General features: G+C 36.2%; 2 protein-coding genes across 2 annotated transcripts in view; one reads left to right on the top strand and one right to left on the bottom strand.

Moving 5' to 3' along the window:
• Positions 1-43: 43 nt before the first annotated feature.
• Positions 44-6109, bottom strand: LOC141298253 (uncharacterized). The gene is made up of 4 exons (XM_073828764.1): positions 6016-6109; positions 3330-4021; positions 1154-1283; positions 44-1058 (listed from the first exon to the last, which is right to left on the bottom strand). The coding sequence occupies exons 2-4, from the start codon at positions 3967-3969 to the stop codon at positions 647-649; spliced, it is 1182 nt and encodes a 393-aa protein (XP_073684865.1). The 5' UTR covers positions 3970-4021; positions 6016-6109; the 3' UTR covers positions 44-646.
• Positions 6110-15697: 9588 nt separating this feature from the next.
• Positions 15698-23683, top strand: part of LOC141297369 (neurotrypsin) — a 51133-nt gene continuing 43147 nt past the window's right edge. The window contains exons 1-2 of the mRNA XM_073827790.1: positions 15698-16074; positions 19537-19579. Of these exons, the coding sequence (XP_073683891.1) occupies positions 16015-16074; positions 19537-19579 (103 nt within the window). The 5' untranslated portion in view covers positions 15698-16014. The remainder of the gene's footprint in view (positions 16075-19536; positions 19580-23683) is intronic.

Raw genomic sequence — 23683 nt, 5'->3', positions numbered from 1 at the left:
AATAAATTTTCAGTTAGTATAAAAAAAAAACAAATACACAAACTGCTTAAAAAAGGTAATGCTTTTAATACAAGCACATGATGAGCAATCTCCAAAACTTACCGAGTACAGGCTACAGTCGTTCACATACACTACATATCAGACACAAATAGAGAAAGGAAATAAATAGTCTGAAAAATCAAACAATGTCCAAGAAAAGATGTTCTTTCTCAAACGAAATTGCTTGGAGTTTGTAAGATTAAAGACAACAGAATCAAAGAACAACTTCAAAGATAAAATTCTCAAAATGAAAGTAACAGAAACTAATATTGTGAACATTTCATGAGAATACAACATAGTGCTTCAAAAAACAAATTCGTTGCATGCTACATTAATAGCATACACTGTCTGTGTACATTTGTTTTTTTGCCACAAATGACAAAAAGGTTGAGGGCAACACATGATTGGTTTAAATCAAAACATCTCCTCTGAACACCCTCTCAGACCCACATTATTTTCTTGATTGACTAGATTGTGAGAAAAAAACAAATATATTCAGTCTTGAGAGAAGGAGAGAAGTCTAACGCTTATAAAACTAAAATTTTCTATGAAAAAACTTTTTGCACTCAGAATTCACAGTGTCTCTGTGCCGTTTAGGCACGTGATGTTATGCCAGACCTGCATTGGTTGCATTAAGTCCACTGGAAATGGTTTCGTATCCTACAGAGACTAGTGTTAACACGCTGCTCTCCATTTCTGTGGACTGCTGAACCTCAGGAACAACAGTATCCAGCCGCATCTGTTTTCCCTTCTTCCGTCCCCTTTTGCCCTTTTCTTTAGGTTTGCCATCTTCCGTGGCGGCTTTGGGCTTGCGGTTGCGTTTCCTTATCCTTCTCACTGGAGGTTCAGGTTTGGGGTCGGTGTTCCCTGAGAGGATTCGGATTTGTCGGTCGATGACGGTGTCTATGATATCGAGAGCCACGTCCATCATGCCGTTACCAAGACCATGCGTAACATTGGAGAACAAACGGGTATTCACAGGGTCATTAAAAATCTTCCGCATCTCCTCTAGATAGTTCCTGTGTGACAGCAGAAAACAACTCAAATTAGACTTAAAATAGACTTTTTTGAATCAGAACAGAATCCTTTAGCAATCTTTCTACTGGTACTTTACCTTGTTTCAATGATTTTCGACCAGTGCTGTACTTGGTTTGTTTCAGGTAGCAACTGTTTCGCCATATTCTCATAATCGACGTACTGCAGTGCGAAATCCTTCATGTCTTTGCAAAGGGCGGCTGTGTCACCTGAAAATAATGAAAATTCAGGTAGTTATGTAGAATTCATTTGCTTCAACCTTGTCTAAATTAATTTCTGGTTGTGTTTAAATAGATAGTTCACCCAAAAACTACAACTCTTTCATCACTTACTCACAAAAGTGAGTTTCAAATCAGTATGACTTACTTTTGTGTCCACCTTTTTCTTCTCGTAACGCCTGTTTCACACATACTCTGTGTGCGTTACGTATGCGATGCAGAAGCAGCACGGACTCGTTTTGCTTTCACACAGGACGCGTTTGCAGTCCGTTCCTGATTTTATCACAGTACACTAATACAATACTAGATATATTCACGTTTAAACTCAACGTATTATAAACAACGTATTATTCAATGCACTTGACTTCTAGATTTGTATATTAAGTTGCTCAAGCAAGTTGCAACACATTTAAACAGCATAGGTAGGCTATAGTTTCCTTTTCTTATTGAAACTGGGCTATCAGAAATATTTTAAATTAAAACTTACCACAGACAGAAACAGTCGGTTCTCTGTGCCTTTCTTTCGCATTAAATCTCTATTAAAAACAATCTTTTAAAGAACTTTTCAACCTGGACAAGTGCATCTATTATGTTGCCTTGTTTATTTAAAACTGCACTATTTTAAACCTAGCCAAAAAGCCACGTGTTGACTGTGAAACACAGTAGACTGCATTTATGGTACATTTCCGTGTCAATCCATGTTCATTTTTACAGCGAACAATGCGCTGTCATTTTAATTCAGCGCATGCACCGCAATACAGCACAGCAAAAAATAGACTCTGTGCCGAAACGATCGCTGCACTGCTGCAAACGCACCGATTCTGGGATGTACTGCCGGACAGCAACCGCGTGCAGTGTGAACGCTCTAATCTGTTAACATGGGTGCGGAAAAAAATACGCAACGCATACGCACTGCAGACGGAGTATGTGTGAAACAGGCGTAAGAGTTTTTTTGTAAATTTTACGGGTCTGGCTTCTGGTGTCATTCGTGTCCAGCTATTTTTAGCTGTACAAAACATTGACATTGCAAACTGGTGTCTTACCATATTTTTTTAATGTATTATCTTAATTATGTGCACACTAGTTTGTAGTGCAAACAATTTTACCGTATATTGCATGTTGTTATTCTTCTCATTATTTCCCTATAGAAGATAATGAACCAGAAGTCTCACCCATAGGCTTACTTCTGCGTTGAGGAAAAAGGTGGATATAAAACAAGATATTTTAATGCATATTTCAACTGATTTTGCCCATAAAATTAGTCAATGGGTTCCAAATTGATACTGGTGACTTTCATTTTATGTGCAAAAAGCTACTAAAACTATAAAAACATCTTTTATGTTCAAACAGGTTTGATTTTTCATTTTTTGAAGCACACTACCAGTCAAAAGCTTTTGAACTGTACAATTTCTAATCTTTTTTAAAGTCTTTTCTGCTCACCAAGCCTGCATTTATTTGATCTAAAGTACAGCAAAAACAGTAACATTTTGAAATATTTTTACTATTTAAAATAGCTGTTTTCTATTTGAATATATTTTCAAATGTAATTTATCCCTGTGATTTCAAACATGAATTTTTAGCATCATTACTCCACTCCCAGTAATCATTCTAATATTCTGGCTTTCTGCTCAAAAACATTTATTATTATTATTATTATTATTATTATTATTATTATTATTATGTTAAAAACAGCTTTTTTTCTTTAATTAATAAAAATTTCAGAAGAAGAGCATTTATCTGAAATACAAATGTTTTGTAACATTATAAATATTAGATCAATTTGAAGCATCCTCGCTAAACAAAACTATTAATTACTATCATTTTTAATTCTGAAGACTGGAGTAATAATGCTGAAAATTTAGGTTTGATCACATAAATAAATTACATTTTAAAATATATTGTACTGAAATTGTACTGTTTTTGCTGTACTTTGGATCAAATAAATGCAGGCTTGGTGAGCAGAAGAGACTTCTTCAAAAAACATTAAAAATCTTACTGTTCAAAAACTTTTGACTGGTGGTGGTAGTCCAGACATACCTTCAGTCAGTTTGGAAAAGGAACTGGATACTGCTGTATTGGTGCTTGGTGACAGTCCGAACACATTTAGTGACTCCAAGAGTGTTTTCTTACTAGCTGGACCTCGACTCACTCTCGTGTAGGCAGCTAGAGATCGCAGAGACATCTTCTCAGGCGGTTCCAATCTCCTCTTCACTTCGTCATAATGGATCTGGTACTTGCGTGCCTTTGAGCTCTTCATGTTAGGGTCCAGCAGGGAGGCTACTTCTGCAAAAGGGACCTGCAGTGAATTCACACCACCATCTTGAGACGGTGCGGCACTCTGGCCTTCTGATGGACCTTGTGCTGATATGTGGTCTTGGGTCTGAATATGAGCCTGTGCTTCCATGTGGCTTTGCAGTGGAGGCTGTAGATGCTGAGCAGGCTGGATATGTGAATGAGTCTGGATGTGAGCTGGCATTTGGACGTGGGATTGAATAGTGTGTGGTATAGCCTGACAGGAGACTTCTTGAGGTACCACATGCTGTGTGATGATTTGTGCGATGTTCGGAGGTTGCTGTTGAGGCTGATACATGGTTATAATGGGGTTACCGACTGAGACGTGGACGACGTCGCTGTTCTGGGGAACAGCGGACATGTGCATACCTGTAGACGGATCCATTTTTTGTGTCACAAGCAACGATGATGACCAGCTTTTTAACGCAACTTTGTATCTAAAAAAGATAAATAAATAAAAAAGGATAGTTAGATAAACATGAACAGGTATATGTGTGTGTGTGTGTGTGTATATATATATATACACATACATACACTGCCATTCATTTTTTTTATGTTTTTGAAAGAAGCTGCATTTAATTTATTTAAAATACAGAATAAAACTGTAATATTGTGAAATATTATTGCAATTTAAAATAGTGTTTTTCTATTTTAATATACTTTAAAATAGAATTTATTTCTGTGATGCAAAGCTGAATTTTCAGCATCATTACTCCAGTATTCAGTGTCACACGATCCTTTAGAAATCATTTTAATATGCTGATGTATTATCAATGTTGGAAACAGTTGTGCTGCTTAATATATATTTTAAACCTGTGATACTTTTTTCATCATTCTTTGATAAATAAAATGTTAAAAAAGAACAGCTTTTATTTAAAATAGTAATCTTTTTTTTAAATTAACACTACTGTTTAAAGTTTGGGGTCAGTAAATTGCTATGCTTTCTTTATTTAAAAAGAAATGAATACTTTTATAACACAAGGATGTGTTAAATTGATCAAAAGTGACAGTAAAAGATTTTTGTTTTGAATAAATGCTGTTCTGTTTAACTTTTTATTCATCAAAGAATCCTGGAAAAAAAAATCACAGGTTCCAATAAAATATTTGGCAGCACAACTGTTGTCAACATTGATAATTCTAATAATAAATCAGCATATTAGAATGATTTCTGAAGGATCATGTGACACTGAAGACTGGAGTAATGGCTGATGATGAAAATTCAGCTTTGCAACACAGGAATAAATTGTATTTTAAAGTATATAAAAAGCAAAAACCATTATTTATAAAGTAATAACATTTTTCAATTTTTAGAAATGTGTATTAGGAAAGTAAATATTCCATTTTATTTATTTTGACTTTATTTATTTGTATTTTTAATTTTACATTAGATTTTCATTTTATCATTTTATTTATTTTAAATTCACACTTTGCTAATTGTATAGATCTTTTGGTAGTATTAAGACTTTATACTAAATTAGGATTTTTTAGTTAAATTTTACATTAAACAGAGATAACATTTTTACATTAGTTGCCAGACAAAAACAAAAGAAAACATAACAAAAAAATTAATTTCAGTGTTTTTTTTAAATACTTTTATGTTTTTAGTTTGACCCATTAATTTATTTAAAAGCGCATTTTTCTTTAATATACTGATATCCTAATGTTATTTTCCTTTTCTGAAAAAACAAAACAAAAAAAAAACAAATTTCTATCATACACACCAGATTTCTGTTAATATATTTTTTTATCCTTCCCAAAAAAAAAAAAAAAACAGTGAACACAATGGACACACAGGTCTATAAAATGTTCAGCTTGCATGTTAACGTTTACAAACATGCTAAAGTTGACAAATCCTGTGTGTAGTATTTTGTAGCATAACGTACTTCTTTAACCATTTATTCCAAATTAAGAAAATGAGACCGAACAAAAAGCATTTCTTATGACCTTATTGCTACATTATCACATATTTGTTCACAGATACAGATGGGAACGTTAGCCAACGTAACGTTTTTGACAGCGTCGCCGCGACGCGAGACTGCTGAAGTTTGGAGCGCGTGCATGTGATCGCGCGACTGTATGTTTCTTACACACTCTGTGCATTACAACCACCCAGTAAATAAAACTGGGTTGCAGCACCTGCGTTTGACAAAGAAATGTTTTTGTGATTTAATGTTTCGTTTATTCCACATATAGTCAATGTTTATACACACAAACCCGAGTGCAAAAGTCAGAGCTGACTTTGAGAGGAAAGATAATCTACTTGTTTTGATGAACAGTAGGACAGGCCAAAGCCACCATTATGTTTGAAACGTGATATTCCACCGTAATTATTGTGCTCAAAAGCCTTCAAACCTTCGTTTCGTTCGGACTGTTCTGGTTACGAACACTAACCTTGAATCAGACACAAGTTACTGACAGTATTCTTACTTACCGCTCTATGGTTAGAGTCGTATTTAAACCTTACTGATCCTAGAACAGTCCATGGCGAACCGATCGAAGGTCTCCTTCTTCACCGATCCTATTTCGGCGGGTTGCAAATCAGCAGACGGGGCACAGACGCCATAGCTGCCGGAGCTCGAACGCTGATTGGTCAATGTCGCTGCCAATCATGTTTTCTCGAAGCGCTTATTGGGGGAGGCTTGTGTCAGTCATGTTACGTGAGCGTAAAGAGGCGGAATATCCGGAGCTTAAAACGGTGGGACGTGAACAATGCTTCCAGGTGTCTGTTTGTTTGTCACATAATGTTAGTGACAAAATCAAGCGATGGAATGTACTTGGTTTGGATTTATTATATTAAAGTGATCAAATAAGATCAAACCAAACACTGTGGATTTATAATACCAAATTCGCCATTAAAATAAGTTAGCATGTTCAAATAATAGCTGACGTCTTATAGTTTACTATATAGTGTTCTTGATAGTTATAGAAATTATAAAATCTCCAGTCTTGCACACAGGATGTGTTATATTTTTGTACAGTTCACTAATACCACTATTTTCTGCACTAGATGGCGGTGTTTCTATTTAAATGACTTCACCATCTCTAATGATCTCATTAGATGCTGTCCATCCCAAAGCTGTAATGTTTATTTGCGTTTTCAGCTAGTTGGACAATTAGTCTTAAGTGCTTATTATTAAAGCCAAACCCATTATCTTGATAATCTTGCTAGTGGCACACAGAAATAGGAGAGCAGGGAGCTATTAATGAGAGTAATTGTTTAGAGATGCTTCCATGGTAAGAGAGCTGGTGTCTCACCATTTTCTGTTGTTGTCTCTTGACACAGAGAATTCATATATCCGCCCATTGTCTATTGGTCACAAATGAGGTGTCAGCACAGGAGGCGCAAGGGGACCAGAGATGGAGAGACGGAAGGAATATGTGCTGGAAAAGCACAAATTTTCCTTCTTCAGCAACCTCTGCATCACTGTGTCAGGTCAGATTGACATATAAATCAAAGGTCTGCCAGCACTCATTACTTTTGGTCTTGTTATATGGCCAAGCTATAAATCTTGTGTGTTTTACATGCATCAAATTAAAGACTTAGTATGCATTTCTGTAACTGAGGTTTTGGCTTATTTTAAAGAAGGGGTTTATTATTTTTCTTTGATCAGCAGACAAAGGCTCTCTGTGAGTAAATGTGAGTAAATCTATCTATCTATCTACAGTGCCCTCCACTAATATTGGCACCCTTAGTAAATATGAGCAAAGGTGACTGTGAAAATAAATCTGCATCGTTTATCCTTTAGATCTTTTATTTGAAAAATTCACAAAATTCTAACCTTTCATTGAAGTATCTCATTATGAATTAAATGTTTTTCTCTAGTTCATGTTGGCCACAATTATTGGCACTCCTAAAAATTTGTCTTAGTAAAATATCTCTAAAGTATATTCCCATTAATATTACACTTTTTTTTAGCACACCAGGGTGGCTAGGAGTATAAAATTGTCCAGTCGTGACTTTCTATTCCACAGGATTATAAATATGAGGAACACAAAAGCCAAATTCCCTTAATCATCCATCACAAGAAGTAAAACCAAAGAATGTAGTTCTGATGTGAAGTTTGTTGAGCTTCACAAAATAGAAAGTGGCTGTAAGAAAAGAGCTAAAGCATTGAAAATCCCTATCCCCACCATCAGGGCAATAATTAAGAAGTTCCAATCAACTAAAGATGTTACAAATCTGCCTAAGAGGATGTGTGTCTATATCATCCTAATGCACGATAAGGAGGAGAGGTTGAGTGGCCAAAGACTCTCCAAGGATCACAGTTGGAGAATTGCAGAGAATTGTTGAGTCTTGTGGTCAGAAAGCCTAAAATAAACAAACAGCCCCTACATCACCACATGTTGTTCCAGAGGGTTTCAAGAAAAAATCCTCCTGGCTCACCCAAAAACAAACTCCAGCATATTCTATGGTCAGATGAAACTAAAAATTAGCTTTTTGGCAGCTAACCCTCCAGATGGTTTTGGTGCAGACAGGGATAAAAAGTACCCCATGCCCACGGTTAAAAATACTTCTAGGTCTTTAATGTTGTGGACCTATTTTTCTGCCAGAGGTCCTGGACATCTTGTTTAAATACATGGCTTTATGGATTCTATCAAATACCACCAGATAAAAAATCAAAACCTGACTGCTTCTGTTAGAAATCTTATAATGGGCCATGGTTGCATCTTCCAGCAGGATGATGATCCAAAACAAACATCAAAATCAACACAAAATTGTGTCACTGAGCACAGAATGAAGCTTCTACCATGGCCGTCCCAGTTCCCTGACCTGAACCCTGTATAGAAACTGAAGAAAAGAAGCACCAACATGAAGCTGGGAAGAGAGAGATTCTGGAGAATCTAGAGAGATACTGTTTGAAGGAATGGCCTCTGATCTCTTGTCAGGTGTTCTCCAAACTCATTAGACATTGTTGGACAAAACTCAGAACTGTGGGAAAAGGATGTGAACTAGAGAAAAACATTTGTTTCATAATGAGATTTCACCCCTAGGTTGTATTGTTTTACTTCAATGACAGGTTAGAATTTTGTGAATTTTGTAAATAAAAGATCAAAAGGATAAATTATGCAGATTTATTATCACATCCACCTTTGCTCACATTTACCAAGGGTGCCAATATTAGTGGAGGGCACTGTATCTTTTTGTCTGTCTGACTTTCTATCTCAACCATATTTAACTGGTAATTTCAAAGCCTTAATGGAGCAAATCAGTTTCATTCGCATTCTGAACTTCTTTAATGTGAAACAAGATTGATGTTTGGTACATTAGCAAATGTTGTTGAGATCCTCCATTAACAGAAGCCTCAATAAGGCTGCTCGCATCTTCGACAGCATGCACCGCTTCAAACGCTATCTTACAACAGCACCCAGAGTGCCTGCGGCGGCCAACGCTAAACGTTCTGCTGTTGTCCCGCTGCCAAACTCTGAGGAGGGATATGGATAGAGGAAGCAAGGAAGTCTGAGTATTTTAGCATTCGATTCTAAATATTTAAATGAATAAGGAAGTCTGTATCATGTTGGAAATTTGAAATGAAATTTAACACACAAGGTTTGCCTTCTTTATTTACAATCAAACCGAAATTTGTCCAGACACCATTACAGTTTCTCACATTATCACAGTTTATTCGCTATAGTTTAGAAAATGGTAATAAAATATAACAAAAACTGTGTCAAAACACAGAAATTAATCTTGATAATGTTAGCTTTGATGGAAAGTTATGTAATGGATTACAATCAACCAGAAATTAAGAAAATATTTACTCAACTATCAATACTTTGACCAATTACCAAGCAATGCTTAATTTTGTTCAGTCTGTTGTGTAAAAAGCTCACAATAGCAATTAAAAAACACTTAAGCAAAACATGGTCAGGTCTAAAGTGTCTGAATAATTTTTGGTCTCAAATCTTTATCAATTTTACTGGTAGTCCACTGTATGAAGAATTATTGGCTCTAATGTGTCACAGTTTACTTTGTTTTGCTATCCCACTTACAAAAATGAACTATAGTGTCCTGCACCCACTAGTAAAAACATATATCAAACATTATATCTGCTGCCTGAATAACTTTTGGTTTGACTGCATCTGTATGCTGAATGCTAACTTTGACAATAAATATAACAGCGTTTAATTATGTCTAAAAAAAGCTCCAAATGCGAAAGAAATGAAGCATACAAATCATTTCAGACCTAACATATATCTAACACTAATATCTCACCTTCATGTTCTGATCTGTGGTGTGATTTGTCCCTTGTTTGCATTGCCTGAAATGACTCCTAGTCTTTAAAGGAATAATTCATCAAATAAATGCTAATTCTGTCATCTTTTATTCAACCAGTAACACTTTAACTGACAATGAGCAGCTGCAGTATTTAATCTTTGCTAACACTAGTTAATACAATTACAACTTGTCATTGTTCATCGTCAGTTCATGTTAGCTCAGATCCGTTAAATTACATTAACATATACAACTTTTCATTTTAATAGTGTATTGACTAAGACATAAACTATGAATAAATGCTTTAGGAGTATTGTCATGGTTAGTTCATGTTATATAATGTTAACAAATGGAACCTAAATTGTTACCAACCTTATGTTTTTCCAAACCTACAGTCAAACCAAAACTATTCAGACACCAGATATAATTTTTGATATGATTTTACTAGTGGGTTCAGGACACTATAGTTAATTTATGCAAGTAAAGATAGCAAAATAAAGTAAACTGTGACATATTATACCCAAAAATTCATCATACAGTGGACTACAAGTAAAATTGATACAAATTTGAGACCAAAAATTTGATTTGACACTTTCACCCGACCATGTTTTGTTACATACCTTTTATCAAAGTTATCTGACATGACAAGATGAATTTGTTCTGACACAGTTTATCTCTTGTGTTCTTGTCATATTTTATTACCATTTTCTAACTATAGCTAATTACCTGTGATAATGTGAGAAATGTTGAAGGTATCTGAATAAATTTTGGGTTGACTGTACGTATATTATTTAACATTAAACATAAAATGAAATATTAATGCTGCTATTTACAGTACCTTCACAATGAAAGTGAATGGTGACCTTTCAACCTCAAAAATGACAAGACTTAATTAAATATATAGCACTTGCATCATATTTTATTTAAATTTTTGTCATTTTTGCATTGGTGCATGACAGCCGTTGGTCACAATTCACTTTCATTGTACGGAAAATATTCTTCAATATTTCCTTTTGTCCTCCATTGAAGAAATGATACACAACATTAGGGCCAATGGTTGTTCATATTTTCAAAGCTATTGCTTAATATATATTAATATTATATGGAGAAGAAAAAAGAGTGTGACTTCTTTCTTTTCTCTTATCTGTTTCCATACCAACTGGGTGGGGATTGGCTGCTTTAAAAAGGGTTAATGGAACTGAGAGCTGATGCCTCTGGGTGAAGACAGTTATGATAGACACACAGAACCCACAAATGTGTGTGTGTGTGTGTGTGTGTGTGTGTGTGTGTGTGTGTGTGTGTAGATTTTTGCGTGGCTGTATAAAAAAAGAAAGCATTATGACTCACTGATGTATTTGTTGCCAAGATAAAACATACATCTCTTTAAAAAATTGCCCTTTTTAGTGTCATTTCTAGACAATGGCGCTTTCAGGTTTTGACTCTCTCTTTTTTCCCCCCGCCTTTCATGACCCAATTTTACAGAGAGCACAAAGACAATTGTCTCTTAAAAATCCTTAAATGTGCTGTTAGAGTTGGAGGTACTGCTGGCAGTTTAACCATTGTGTTGCCATGACAACACCGCATCCATCAAAGCGGTGCACCAGTAAAATTCTTGTTTCCCCCATTACAACCACAGATCATCATGGAGCAGGTGTCTCTGCGGTGCAGAGATATAACACGACTGTAAAACACGTCAGTGCCAATGATCAGGTCATGAGTGTAGTGGGAGAAAGGGAGGATTGAGAGGGTAATGTATGCATGCTTGTGTGGGTGCGAAGACTCTGTGGGTGACTTTGCATGCCACCAGCAGAAGGTCACTCATGCTGGGCTTCCCAGCTGTAGCTTTATTATTATGAGCAAACATGAAGCAGCTAAATCTATTATGCTCTGCTCTATTTGTTTTTATTGAAAGTAATTCAACTCATGCAATCCCATAAATGCCTTAGAATTAATAGGTGCTATAGAATAGATGGATGTGTATGGAAGAATCTTGATTTCCATGTGAAACACTGCTCAGATGTAACTTTCTAAATTGCTGTTTTTCTCTGAAAATATCCATAGGTGTGTTTTTCGACTACTTAGTGTGTTAATCATGATAATTTTTAAGAAACATATTGTGTTCTTTCCGTGTAACACCCACACAAAGATTTCATTTTCTTATTTTTCTCCCCTCAAGATCTTTTCTGCAGTTTATAATGTTCCACTGCTGGTTTTATACAAAATCCCTCCAGGACTTTTTTTTCTTTTGTGATGATTCAGACCTCGTATTCACCTCTCCGCTGTTGCGTGTAAAACAAACATTTGCTGAGAAGAATCACTTTTTTATATTTATGCACATTTAGAGGTCAAATGCACAGTAATACAAAAAACGGCAAGAAGAGGCTTTTGAAATAATCTCTTAAATAACAAAGTAGATTATTCATAAAAGAGGTTTTTATTCAGTTCATGACTTTTAACAGTAGAGGTTATCTCAAAGTGGTTAGACAAGCTTTAGGACTAAATATTTCTTGCATAAAATCCTGGAAGATCTAAAACTCATCATGCTTACCTGAAGTGGCTAGTTATTTAAATATTCTGTAAGTGTAAACAGCAAGTTTTTTCATCAAATGACATATGTGCTGTATTCTAAGCTGTTATTTTCTTTGAAAGTCTTAGCATCCAGCCTTGGTCTCCATGGACCATTTATGAGAGAAGTTAAGAGAAGAGAACTTCAGAACTTCAGTTTGGCCAAACACAAACGCCTTTTGTTCCTCAGACAGTTTTTTGCACTCTTCTCCTTGATTTGTTATAACGTTTGGCAGTCTATGGTACTCCAGATGTTTTTCCTGGTCTGACCAATTAGTACAGCCCAAAACATGACAATAATTGACCTTTTTCAGCAATAATCAGCAAAACGATGTGTCGTGAAAACACTCTATACCAATCAGTGAATAATTTCGTTATTTTAGTTCCTCATAGTGCTATTTTGCTGCTCCAGTGTTCAGTGGAAGCTTAGGCGGAGGGTGAACCAACTCCAGGGTAAGGCTAAAAGTAGCCTAATACAACCATCATAAACCATAAAAAAAGTCTTTTTTGGCAAGTACCAAGGTGTAGGCTAATAAATATTTTAATTGGGCTGAATTTCAATTCAATTCAATTCAAGTTTATTTGTATAGCGCTTTTCACAATACAAATCGTTGCAAAGCAGCTGTACAAAAAATGTAGGCTACTACAATATATTTAGTAGCTTATTAGTGGTGACTACTGTATGTTAAGTCGATGTACATATGGTATAAATATTAAAAAATAAATAAATAAATAAAAATAATGGTGTAATCAAAAACGGATGATGAACACTAATAGTAATGATTATGTGTTGCAATCAAACTTGTAGAAAAATTGTGTAGTGCTGTATGTTGTTTCTCTGTTTCCGTGGCAGAAACAGAGAAACAAATAGAGAAATAATTAGCGTAGCTGCTGTTCCAACCAAGCAAAAATTGTGTGTTTTGCCCAAGCTGAAAAATGTTGATGTGCATTTGATCAGATGTAACTGAAGTACAACGTTATGAGATACATTATGTGAATGCTTGGCTAAAGAGATGAGTCTTTAATCTAGATTTAAATATACAGAGTGTGTCTGAACCCCGAACGTTATCAGGAAGGCGCCAAATGTGAAAAGGCTCTCCCTCCTTTAGTAGACTTTGCTATCCTGGGTACTACTAAAAGTTCAGAGTTTTGCGACCTTAGGGAGCGTGAGGGATTGTAGCGTGGAAGGAGACTAGTTAGGTATGCAGGAGCTAAACCATTAAGGGCCTTATAGGTCAGAAGTAATATTTTGTAAGTGATACGGAACCTAATAGGTAGCCAGTGTAGAGACCATAAAATTGGGGTAATATGATCATATTTTCTTGACCTGGTAAGGACTCTAGCAGCTGCATTTTGGACTACCTGTAGCTTATTTATTGAAGAAGCAGGACAGCCACCTAGTAGTGCATTACAATAGTCCAGTCTAGACGTCATGAATGCATGAACTAACTTTTCTGTATCAGAAACAGGTAACATGTTCCGTAGCTTAGCAGTGTTTCTAAGATGGAAGAATGCTGTTTTTGTAACATGAGAAATATGATTTTCAAAAGACAGGTTGCTGTCTAATATAACACCCAGATTTTTGACTGTAGAGGAAATAACAGTACATCCGTCTAGTTGCAAGTTGCAGTTTAAGAGATTCTGTGTACTGTTTTTTGGTCCAATAAGTAATATCTCGGTCTTATCTGAATTTAATAGTAGAAAATTATTGGTCATCCAGTCTTTCACATTTTTAACACATTCTGATAATTTTACTAAGTTAGAAGTTTCATCTGGTCTTGTTGAAATACATAGTTGAGTATCATCAGCATAAAAATGGAAACTAATCCCATATTTCCTAATAATATTACCAAGGGGTAACATGTAAATTGAAAATAGTAGAGGACCTAGGACAGATCCTTGTGGCACTCCATACTTTACTGGTGTTAGCTGCGATGACTCCCCCCATTTAAATAAACAAAGTGGTAGCGATCGGACAGGTATGATCTGAACCATCTTAAAGCCTGCCCTTGTATACCTGTATAGCTTTGTAATCGATCTATAAGTTTTTGTATTTAACCATATCACAATTTAATTTAAGTTGCTAAATATAAGGTTTTGATTTCCACGGTTATTCAAACAATGAATAAATTATATACAGAAAGCGAGCAAAGAACATTATCACTTCAATCTGACGTGAGTTTAACTTTCAAAACAAAAAAAACTATGGTTATAATCAGTGAAGCTGTCTACACTGTGAAAATAATCTCTCACTTTGTACATACATCTGCATTTTGTTGTTTATGATGAGAGAATTTGCAAGAGAGCAGAATTCATTTAGCGAGTGTGCCCACTAAACAAAACTCTGGTGTTTCACTGATGACTGATCTGAACGCCTCTGATTGGCCACTGAATTCTTAAACTCAACAGAATCATTTGTGATTGATTAAAATGTGCAACGCTGTAAAAACGTGTAAAAAGAATAATTAAATGCAGCTGTCAACACTTTTATTTATTTTTCGTGTAGCGTAATAGATTTAATTTAAAGGGGTCATGACATGAGAAATCAAAATTTGCCTTGACATTTTTACATTGAAGAGGTATTTGTATCATTAAAACATCATGCAAGTTTCATAGCCTAAAACATCCTCCTCATTATAAACAAATAATTTATTTAATCAAGTTCCAAAAGTGGCTTGTTTGGATCTGAGGTGCAAAGTGATTTGCAAAAACCCTGCTTCCAGAGCAAAGCATCAACGAATTCTCATCTTCTCAGCATAGGCCCCGCCCACTTGAATTCGCTGATAATGTATACAGATGCACGTTCGCTTTGCACAGATGCAGTCCACAAGCTTAAGTCTGTCGTAATAAATAGGACAAATGAAGTGAAAGAATATTCGCTTTGAAGCTTATTGCAGTAGATCAGAGGTAAAAAATAATATAAATATTGTTCAGTTTCTTGCACAGGCCGATTGTTTCATGTCTTAAGACCGCAATATATCATCACGAGCAGCAAGTTTTAATTTGGTTTTGTCTATGTATTTTTTTTTTTGGACTCTCAAAGCTGTCACAAAGTCACCTACATCTTGGATGCCCTGGGGGTAAGCAGATAAACATTAAATTTTATATTTTTGGGTGAGCTATCCCTTTAAAGGACCCGCCCCTTAAAACAGGTCGAAGAGTTGGGCAAAATATTTATTTATAGTTGTAGGTATATTTCACTTAATATTTTAAGTATTATTATATAGTGGTATTTTAATTGTTCATTTGGCACATGTTTCACACATTGTTATATGTTATTGTAAATGTATTATTATTATTGCCAGGACTGCACTAAGGCAGCAGTGACGCCCAGTTTGTTGGCTGCTGGTTCATCAGTGCGGCGCGCACGGGGTGCGTGAGCGCTTGGAGACGTAGCGCTACGCGTGGGTCGCTACGAGAGGTGTGTGCGTCCGTGACACTACTCCACAACACCGATTAGACATCATCTATCAACCTACGGCGGGTCACGGAGCATCGCATCACTCACCCTGGAAACCAAGGCTCTTAAACGGCATCCGCGCAATTCTGCCATTCAATCCGTTTGAACAGCGCTCATTCGCGAATACACCCTGCTCCGGAGGTGGCTTCTTAATCACGGACAATGACACTGACCCATAGCCGGAGATAGGGATGGATACAAGAGTGTGGAGGATGCTCGCCCTGCTCGGTGTGTTTGCAGTCTTGCTGAAGGTAAGATGCGCCTTTAGGGCTGTTCAATAATAGCGCGGAATACACCTAAATGGCTTTATTACATTTGCTAATACCCTTTGTATTGCTTTGAGCTACTAACATTAATGCAGCATGGTTTCAAAGTGCGCCTTTTGGCCAAATTTAGTTTAGCATCTTATATCTGTCATTGTGCAATAAAACACTCACATGCTGTTTAATGGATTCAAGCAAAGCCACCTCCCTCTAATAGAGGATCTGACATGCTGTAGGGAGGAAATGTCGCTTAAATGATACACGTTAGACATGGAGAATTAGTAAATTCAGTTTAAAATCAGTTATCATTTAATAACCTTCTTTTTTGTTTTCTGTTTCCATTGTGAATGCACAAAGCTCAGAAGCACAAGGATACATAAATACAACACATTGACCCATATTCTCCTGTAAGACTAATGAGTTTGATGAGCGTGCTAGAACATAATTATTGACCCACACGCATAATGGTATTTCAGGGGATGTGGAGAAGAATTCACTATTAGGATTGTTTGAAAAGAATGGCTAATTTCTTGGGTAATAGAGCAGATCTACACACAGGAGTCACCAAACTCAGTTCAGCACAGAAGACAAAGAAACATGCACTTGTGAAAGATTCAAGGGAAATGATTCGAACTAGCTAAACCGCTCCTAAATGGCTTGGTTCTTTTAGCATATCATAAAGAAATTTACAGAGGCGTTAGTGTTATTCAGCAGCTAGATAATTGTACCTTCATCTCAGTTCACATCCACTACAGAGCTGGAGTATCTTAACATCTGTTTGGGCGGTGAAACAACAGCACTATGGGAAGGAATTAATGAGTAATATGCCTGCCGTGCTCCATTAGAGACTTTATGCTCCTCTTGATTATCAAAATTTTACAGCACCAACAAATCTGTTGAAGGGCTTCGCTCCTGAGATAGTGTCATACACCGGATTGATTTTATATATCTGCAAGCATTTTAAAATCATGGGACTCATGGGATACAAAACAGCAGCGCTCCGGATATGTGCTATAGGCTAGACATCAAGGTTGTTATGTGCCTTCTTGTGTTTGCAGCTGTCAGTAAGACACACCTGGTCATATGTTCTCTCATCTGTGCTATACTCCATTACCACAAGCTGTTTCTTATATAGGTGATATTTGAAATGAAAAGCCAAATAGGAGTCAAAAACAAAGATGCTGTTTTGATGTATATTTTGCTATATGGTGAGGAACATAATCAAGGACAGCGGCGCAGCACCAGAGTGGCCTCAGTTGCTGCTGGTGAATGAGAATGACAGATGCAATTATGGCCGTAACTGACCTGAGTGTGTTGATATGAGCACAAATATTGGGGCACATAACTGGAGCTTGTTACCTGTAATGCAATTAGCCTGGCTGGTGAAGCTGAATCCCAGATCAGTTTATTGGTCATAAATGAATGAAGTAAATCAATAGCATGTTTTCATCTACAGACGTGTTTGAAAAATGACTGTGCAGGGTAAAACAAAGGGGCCTTAGATGGAATAGTTCCTTTAGTGTCTGAATATGAAAATTTGCTGAAAGTTTTGTCACCCTCAGGTCATCCAAGATGTAGATAAGTTTGTTTCTTCATCAAAACAGATTTGTGACCTTGTCTTAAAAAATACATTGTATGGGTCAAAATTATCGATTTTTCTTTTATGCCAAAAATGATTAGGATATTAAGTAGAGATCATGTTCCATGAAGATAATTTGTAAATTTCCTATGGTAAATATATCAAAAAATAATTTTTGATTAGTAGCATGCATAGCTAAGAACATTTGGACAACTTTAAAGGCAATTTTCTCAATATTTTGATTGTTTTGCACCTTTAGATTTCTGATTTTTTTTAACAGTTGTGGCCAAATATTGTCCTATTTCAAAAAATGGACCTTTATGACTGGTTTTGTGGTCCAGGGTCACATTTGTAGACATTTAGCATTACATCACTCGCCCACCAATGGATCCTTGCAGTGAATGGGTGCCGTTAGAATGAGAGTCCAAACAGCTGATAAGAGCAAAACAATAATCCAAAAGTCCTCTATCCATAATATTGCTTTCTGCAGTCTTGTCTGAATCAGAATTAATATGTGCGTATCTAGCATTGTTTACAAGCGAAAACAGTTCAGAACTGTTCTAAACACATATGTGGGTGGATTTTGATGTGAGAGGACAACAGGATATTGACTTTTTCCACTGGAGGAGGCATTATTTTAGCAAGAAGTGACAGTTTAAGGTTTCTTACAAATATGCAGCTTTTCACTTTTTTGTTCTTTTGTGGAACACAAATGTTTAACATAGTGACTGTTTTGCTCTCTTGCATGCAAAGAAAGGCTGTCAAACTCAAAAAGTCTTCAATATATGACTCTATAGATGCTATATATATTTGTATAAGTCTTCTGAAGCCTTATGATGACTTTCTGTGAGAAATGGACTGGAATTTAAGTCTCTGAAAGTCTTATATTGAAAGAATTGCTTGACAACCATCAAAACTCCCTGTCATTGTATGGAAAAGCATTTTGGGCTTTCTGCTAGAAATAACTCCCTTTGATTCCACAGAAGAAAGAAAATCATACTAGTTTTGAAAGACAAGAGGGTGGGTGTTTTTTTTTATGTGAGCTATTTCATTTTTGAAGAACTGATAAACTATAAAAGAAATGTTTAAATATTCCTATGGGTCAGTGACATGTTACAAGCCTTACGGTTTTTGATGCTCAGTGCAAAATCGGTTGGGAGAACAGAGTCCAATTGGTTCTGAAAAACTCAGACTGCAAAACCCTTTACAGCCACTTTCCTGCCTCACTGAAATCGCTCATTGCATTTCAAGTCACAGAAGCAGCTTTAGTTCCTTACTGCTGCCACAATGACGCTCTATCAGCAATCCTCAGATTTCTAGGGTGTACTCAGCCTTGACAGCTGCCCAAATTTTAGCTGAATGCTTTGAAAACCCAGTGCCAGATTTGATTAATGTATTAGTAGCTTGATTTTTTTTGTCTAAATATTACAATTTGAGAATTAGAACGAGGAATTTCAAGCACTTTGTTGTAGCATTGTTTGCACTGAAAGTGTTTGTGGGACTGCATATTATATATTAGATATATTCTTTCATTGTAAGACAGCCGTTTTAAAGATTAAAATACTAACTCATCTGCTAATTGCACTTTAGTCGCAGTGCAGTACGAGAAAACGCAGATATAAAATGTCAGTTAAAATATTACCAGATATTATCATGCTTCCTTGTCAGAAATGACTCTCGCAGCTTCCTCTGAGGCAGGCAGAAGGGTAGGCAGAAACGGAACGTACCGCTGTTCAAATGTGTGTCACGTCTAAGAAGATAAATCTTCACTTTTCCAGAAAAACAGACACTTTAGTGTTCTGAACAAATCAATTCATAATTCTGTCAGCTCTCTGTATTTGAACTCGTTTCCTCTTTTTCCCTCCCTGCAGGTAAATGGTGATGACAGCTACCTGAATGCAGTGCAGAATACAGGTGAGTCAATACGAGTCTTCTCTGTTTTAGATCCCATTTACACCTGGTGTTTCAAAGTGTTTTTGATCACTCAAACCACTTTCAAAGGTGGTCAAAAATACATGTGACCACTGCATTTGTAGTGTAAATGATAGTCAGTCCTAATGAGTCTCTGACTGTGTTAAAATAAGTTTTACATTTTGTTTCTGACTGGAAAAAAACTGGAAAAGCATATTCATAAATTGTTTAGTATGTGCGGTGACAGATAATCTGCTTTGCATAAATGCATGCTAAATGAATACATAAAAAATGTAGATTATTTTAACATTTTAAGTTAATTTAGTGCAAGTATAATACAAAAATAACTCAAACTGTCATTTGCAATAAGAATTAACTTCAAGTTTATTTCAGAACATAGTGTCCAAACATTGCTGTGCTTTATCAACATGAAACTAATGAAGGAAGTCATGAAATCAGAGAAAACACACTGTAAACACACTGTTTTCTGAAGATTATTAGAGTTCGTTTTACAAAAATCTTTACTGTCATTTCCTTGTAATGAATTGCAAAATTTACTGCCACTTTTTGAGTGAAAATGGTTTCTACACCAGTTTATTTTAAGTGTTGATGCGTGTAAAAAAATGCCTGTAAATACCGTAGCAATGTGTATCATCTGGCAACCTGTGATTGTATCACCCAAAACATATCTGTTAAATTGCTTGACAAGCCATTTTCACAGTTGAATCTTTTTGAAAAACAATATTTTTATTGAAGAGATTGCCTCTCTCTCTTTTTTTAATAGCTAGTAGGCTTCAGTTTTGCCAAAGCTATAAAAATAAGCACCTTGTTTGTCAGTTCATGTGTTATTAGGAGGAGAGACATTCTCATTTTAGAGAATATTTAATGGACAAAAATGTAAGAGTCTAAAAAATATCAAGTCATCAGTATTTTGGATGATTTTCCCAGAAGAGAAGAACTATACATATATAAAAGTGAACGTACACTATATACAGTGCCTTGCGAAAGTATTCATACCCCTTCATTATTTTCAAATTTTCTTATGTTGCTGCCTAAGGTTAACCTGCTTTAGAATACTTTTTCCACATCAATCTACACTCCATAAACTATAATAGCAATTTATTAAAGATGAAAAACTTGGACCCTTATAACTGGTTTTATGGTCCAAGGTCACATTTGGGAATTTGGCATTACATCACTTGCTTACTAGTAGATCCTCTGCAGTGAATGGGTGCCGTCAGAATGAGAGTAGAAACAGCTGATTAAAGCAAAACAATAATCCGAAAGTCCTCTATCTATAATATTGCTTTCTGTAGTCTTGTCTGAATCTGAAGTAATATGCACATATCTAGCCCTGTTCTAAACACATATGTGGGTGGATTTTGACGTGAGAGGACAACAGGATATTGACTTTTTTACTGGAGGAGGCTTTATTATAGATTATGGACCAATATTTTGGCAGGAAGTGACAGTTTAAAGTTAAAACACCCTATAGGGATGGATTTGTTTCTTAGAAACTTGCGACTTTATGCTTCACAGGGATTGCTTGTCTCTCTTTTTTAATAGATAGTAGGCTTCATTTTTGCCAAAGCTATGAAAATAAGCACCTTGTTAGTCAGATCAGGTGTTATTAGGAGGAGAGACATTCTCATTTTAGAGAACATTTAATGGACAAAATCTCAAGTCATCAACATACACTACATACATTGCTTTGCAAAAGTATTCATACCCCTTCTTTATATTTTGTTATGTTGCTGCCTTAGGTTAAACTGCTTTAGAATACTTTTTTTCCACATCAATCTAGCAAAAAACAGGTCTTAACATCTTTGCAAAAGTATGAAAAATGTAATACTTAAATGATTCCACTGCATAAGTATGCATACCCTTATCTGGGACATTTGAAATTTAGCTCAGAAGCATTCATATTGCTTGTAGATGTTGCTACACTTTGAGTAAAGTTAACCTGTGGCAAATTAATTTGAATGGTCATGATTTGGAAAGGCAAACACATGTCAATAAAAGGTCTAACAGCTGAAAATGCTTATCAGAGCAAAAAAGGCCTGAGGTCAAGAAACTGCTTGTAAAGCTCAGAAACAGGATTGGATCAATCCACACATCTAGAGAGGAATTCAGAAAAATTCGGCTGCATTGAAGGTTTACAAAAGCATGTAGTCTCCATTACACTTAATGGAACTAGTTTGAAACAACTAGGATTCTTCCGAGCTGAAATCCTGGTCAAACTGAGGAATTCGTGAAGAAGGGCCATGGTTAAAGTGGTGACCAAGAATGAGTTGGTCACTCTAGTTGAGCTCCATGATCATATGCGGCGATAGGAGAGACCTACATATGAACAAACATCACTGAAACACTCGCCCGATCTGGGCTTTATGGTGGTGTGTCAAGATTCAATCCTTTCCTCAGTAAAGACACATAAAGCAAATTCCAAAATTAGCAAAAAAGAACCTAAAAGACCCTCAGACTGTGAGAAACAAGATTCTGTGGTTGGATGAACCTCAATTCCAAAAAAAGCTCATTGCACCAAAAGAGCATTCAGAGCCTCACACTGGGCAAAAGGTTCACCTTCCAACAGGACAATAAGCCAAAACGCACAACAAGATTGGTTTATAGACAACTCTATGAATGTTTCTTTAGTTTTTTAGTTTTAGTTTTTCAGTCTGGGCTTGAACCCAGTCACATATTTACGGAGAAACCTGAAAATGTGCGTCTACCCCCATCCAACCTGACAGAGCTTGAGAGGTGAAGAGGTGAGGAGAAGAATGGCAGATAATTGCCAAATGCTGATGAGCAAAGCTTGTCGCATCATACCCAAAAAGACTTGAGGCTGTAAAGGTGCTTCAGCTAAGTACTGAGTTAAGGGTATGAATACTTATGCAATGTACTTATTTCAGTTTTTTTATTTTTTATACTTTTGTGATGTTGTTACGATTCAGTTATTGCTTTGTCATAATGGTGTATGGACTGTAGAAAAAAGTAATTTAAAGCAGTTTAACATAAGGCTGCAACATAACAAAACGTGAAAAAATAAAGGGGTATGATTACTTTTACAAGACACTGTATACTGTAGATGGCTTCAAAGTATTAAAAGCAACAAAATGTTAATTTCATGGTCTCTAAAGGCGACATAGACTTTTATCTACACAGATGCATGAAAAATTAAAAACAAATGCTTGTTTAGAGTTACATTCCACTATATTACATTCTCTCAATTCTGCCGGTGTTCATAATGAGGCGACGAAGATGGATTTGCGATGGTTTGTCTTGTATAAATAATTCATAAATTCCCCTAGAGCTCCAAAATGTGACATTTACACCACATCACTGTGCGCTGGTCGCTGGATATCGCCAATGTGGCTGGTTAATAAGGGCATTCGCCCTGTGTTGGTGTCCCATCTTTCTGAACTCTGTCAGATTTTCTCCCTCATCTCATTCTCATATACTTCGACAGCGTGAAATTCCCCAGTACCAATCCCAGAGTGCTAATGACTGTCAGCGCTTTGATGTCACTGCATCAAGACAGATAAACAGCCAGGCCTGGACCGACCAATCAGACGGCTTTATGGTGCCGGGAACGGAAAGGGCTTAGATTGAACGATTTGGTTTTCTCTTCTCAATGAAAACATAAACTGTGCCAGAAGCATCCCTCATACATCAAAAGAAATGGGTCAGCTTATGATTTTATAGTTCCCTTGAAAGCTACGTGGTTAGATTGCTACCCAGATCTATAGGAAACATGCCACAGTTGTGGTTGGAGATGCTCGGACCAAATAAAGAAAGTTATTTTGATGTGAGTTATAGCCTACGACACAATGTGCAACGATTGCATGCAGAGTCTTTGTTGTGCAGCACAGAATGTCTGAAGCTTTGTACATGAAACAGTTGCCATATGAGACCTCATTTCTGTTTTATTTTGCAAAAAAACTGCCAATGCTAATGCGAATACCCCAGTGTCGCTTCCTGTCACCCATTGGTGCCCCACCATGCATCTGCTCTCACAGTCGCTTAACGCGCCAAAGCACGTTATGTGAACCGTATCAAATATTCATTGTGGTGGGGAAATGGATTATTTGGGGAGGGAGAATGAGCTCT

This window comes from Garra rufa, chromosome 22 (assembly GCF_049309525.1).
Source record: "Garra rufa chromosome 22, GarRuf1.0, whole genome shotgun sequence".
Lineage (NCBI taxonomy): Eukaryota > Metazoa > Chordata > Actinopteri > Cypriniformes > Cyprinidae > Garra > Garra rufa.
This window is presented reverse-complemented; position numbering and strand designations above follow the sequence as displayed.

Bases quoted from the DNA above. Each gene is read 5' to 3' on its own strand.
- LOC141298253 (XM_073828764.1), bottom strand. From the start codon at position 3,969: ATGGATCCGTCTACAGGTATGCACATGTCCGCTGTTCCCCAGAACAGC. The intron at 1,284-3,329 runs GTATGTCTGGAC...CATTATTTTCAG, and splicing joins CTTTTCCAAACTGACTGAAG to GTGACACAGCCGCCCTTTGC. The intron at 1,059-1,153 runs GTAAAGTACCAG...GCTGTCACACAG, and splicing joins TCGAAAATCATTGAAACAAG to GAACTATCTAGAGGAGATGC.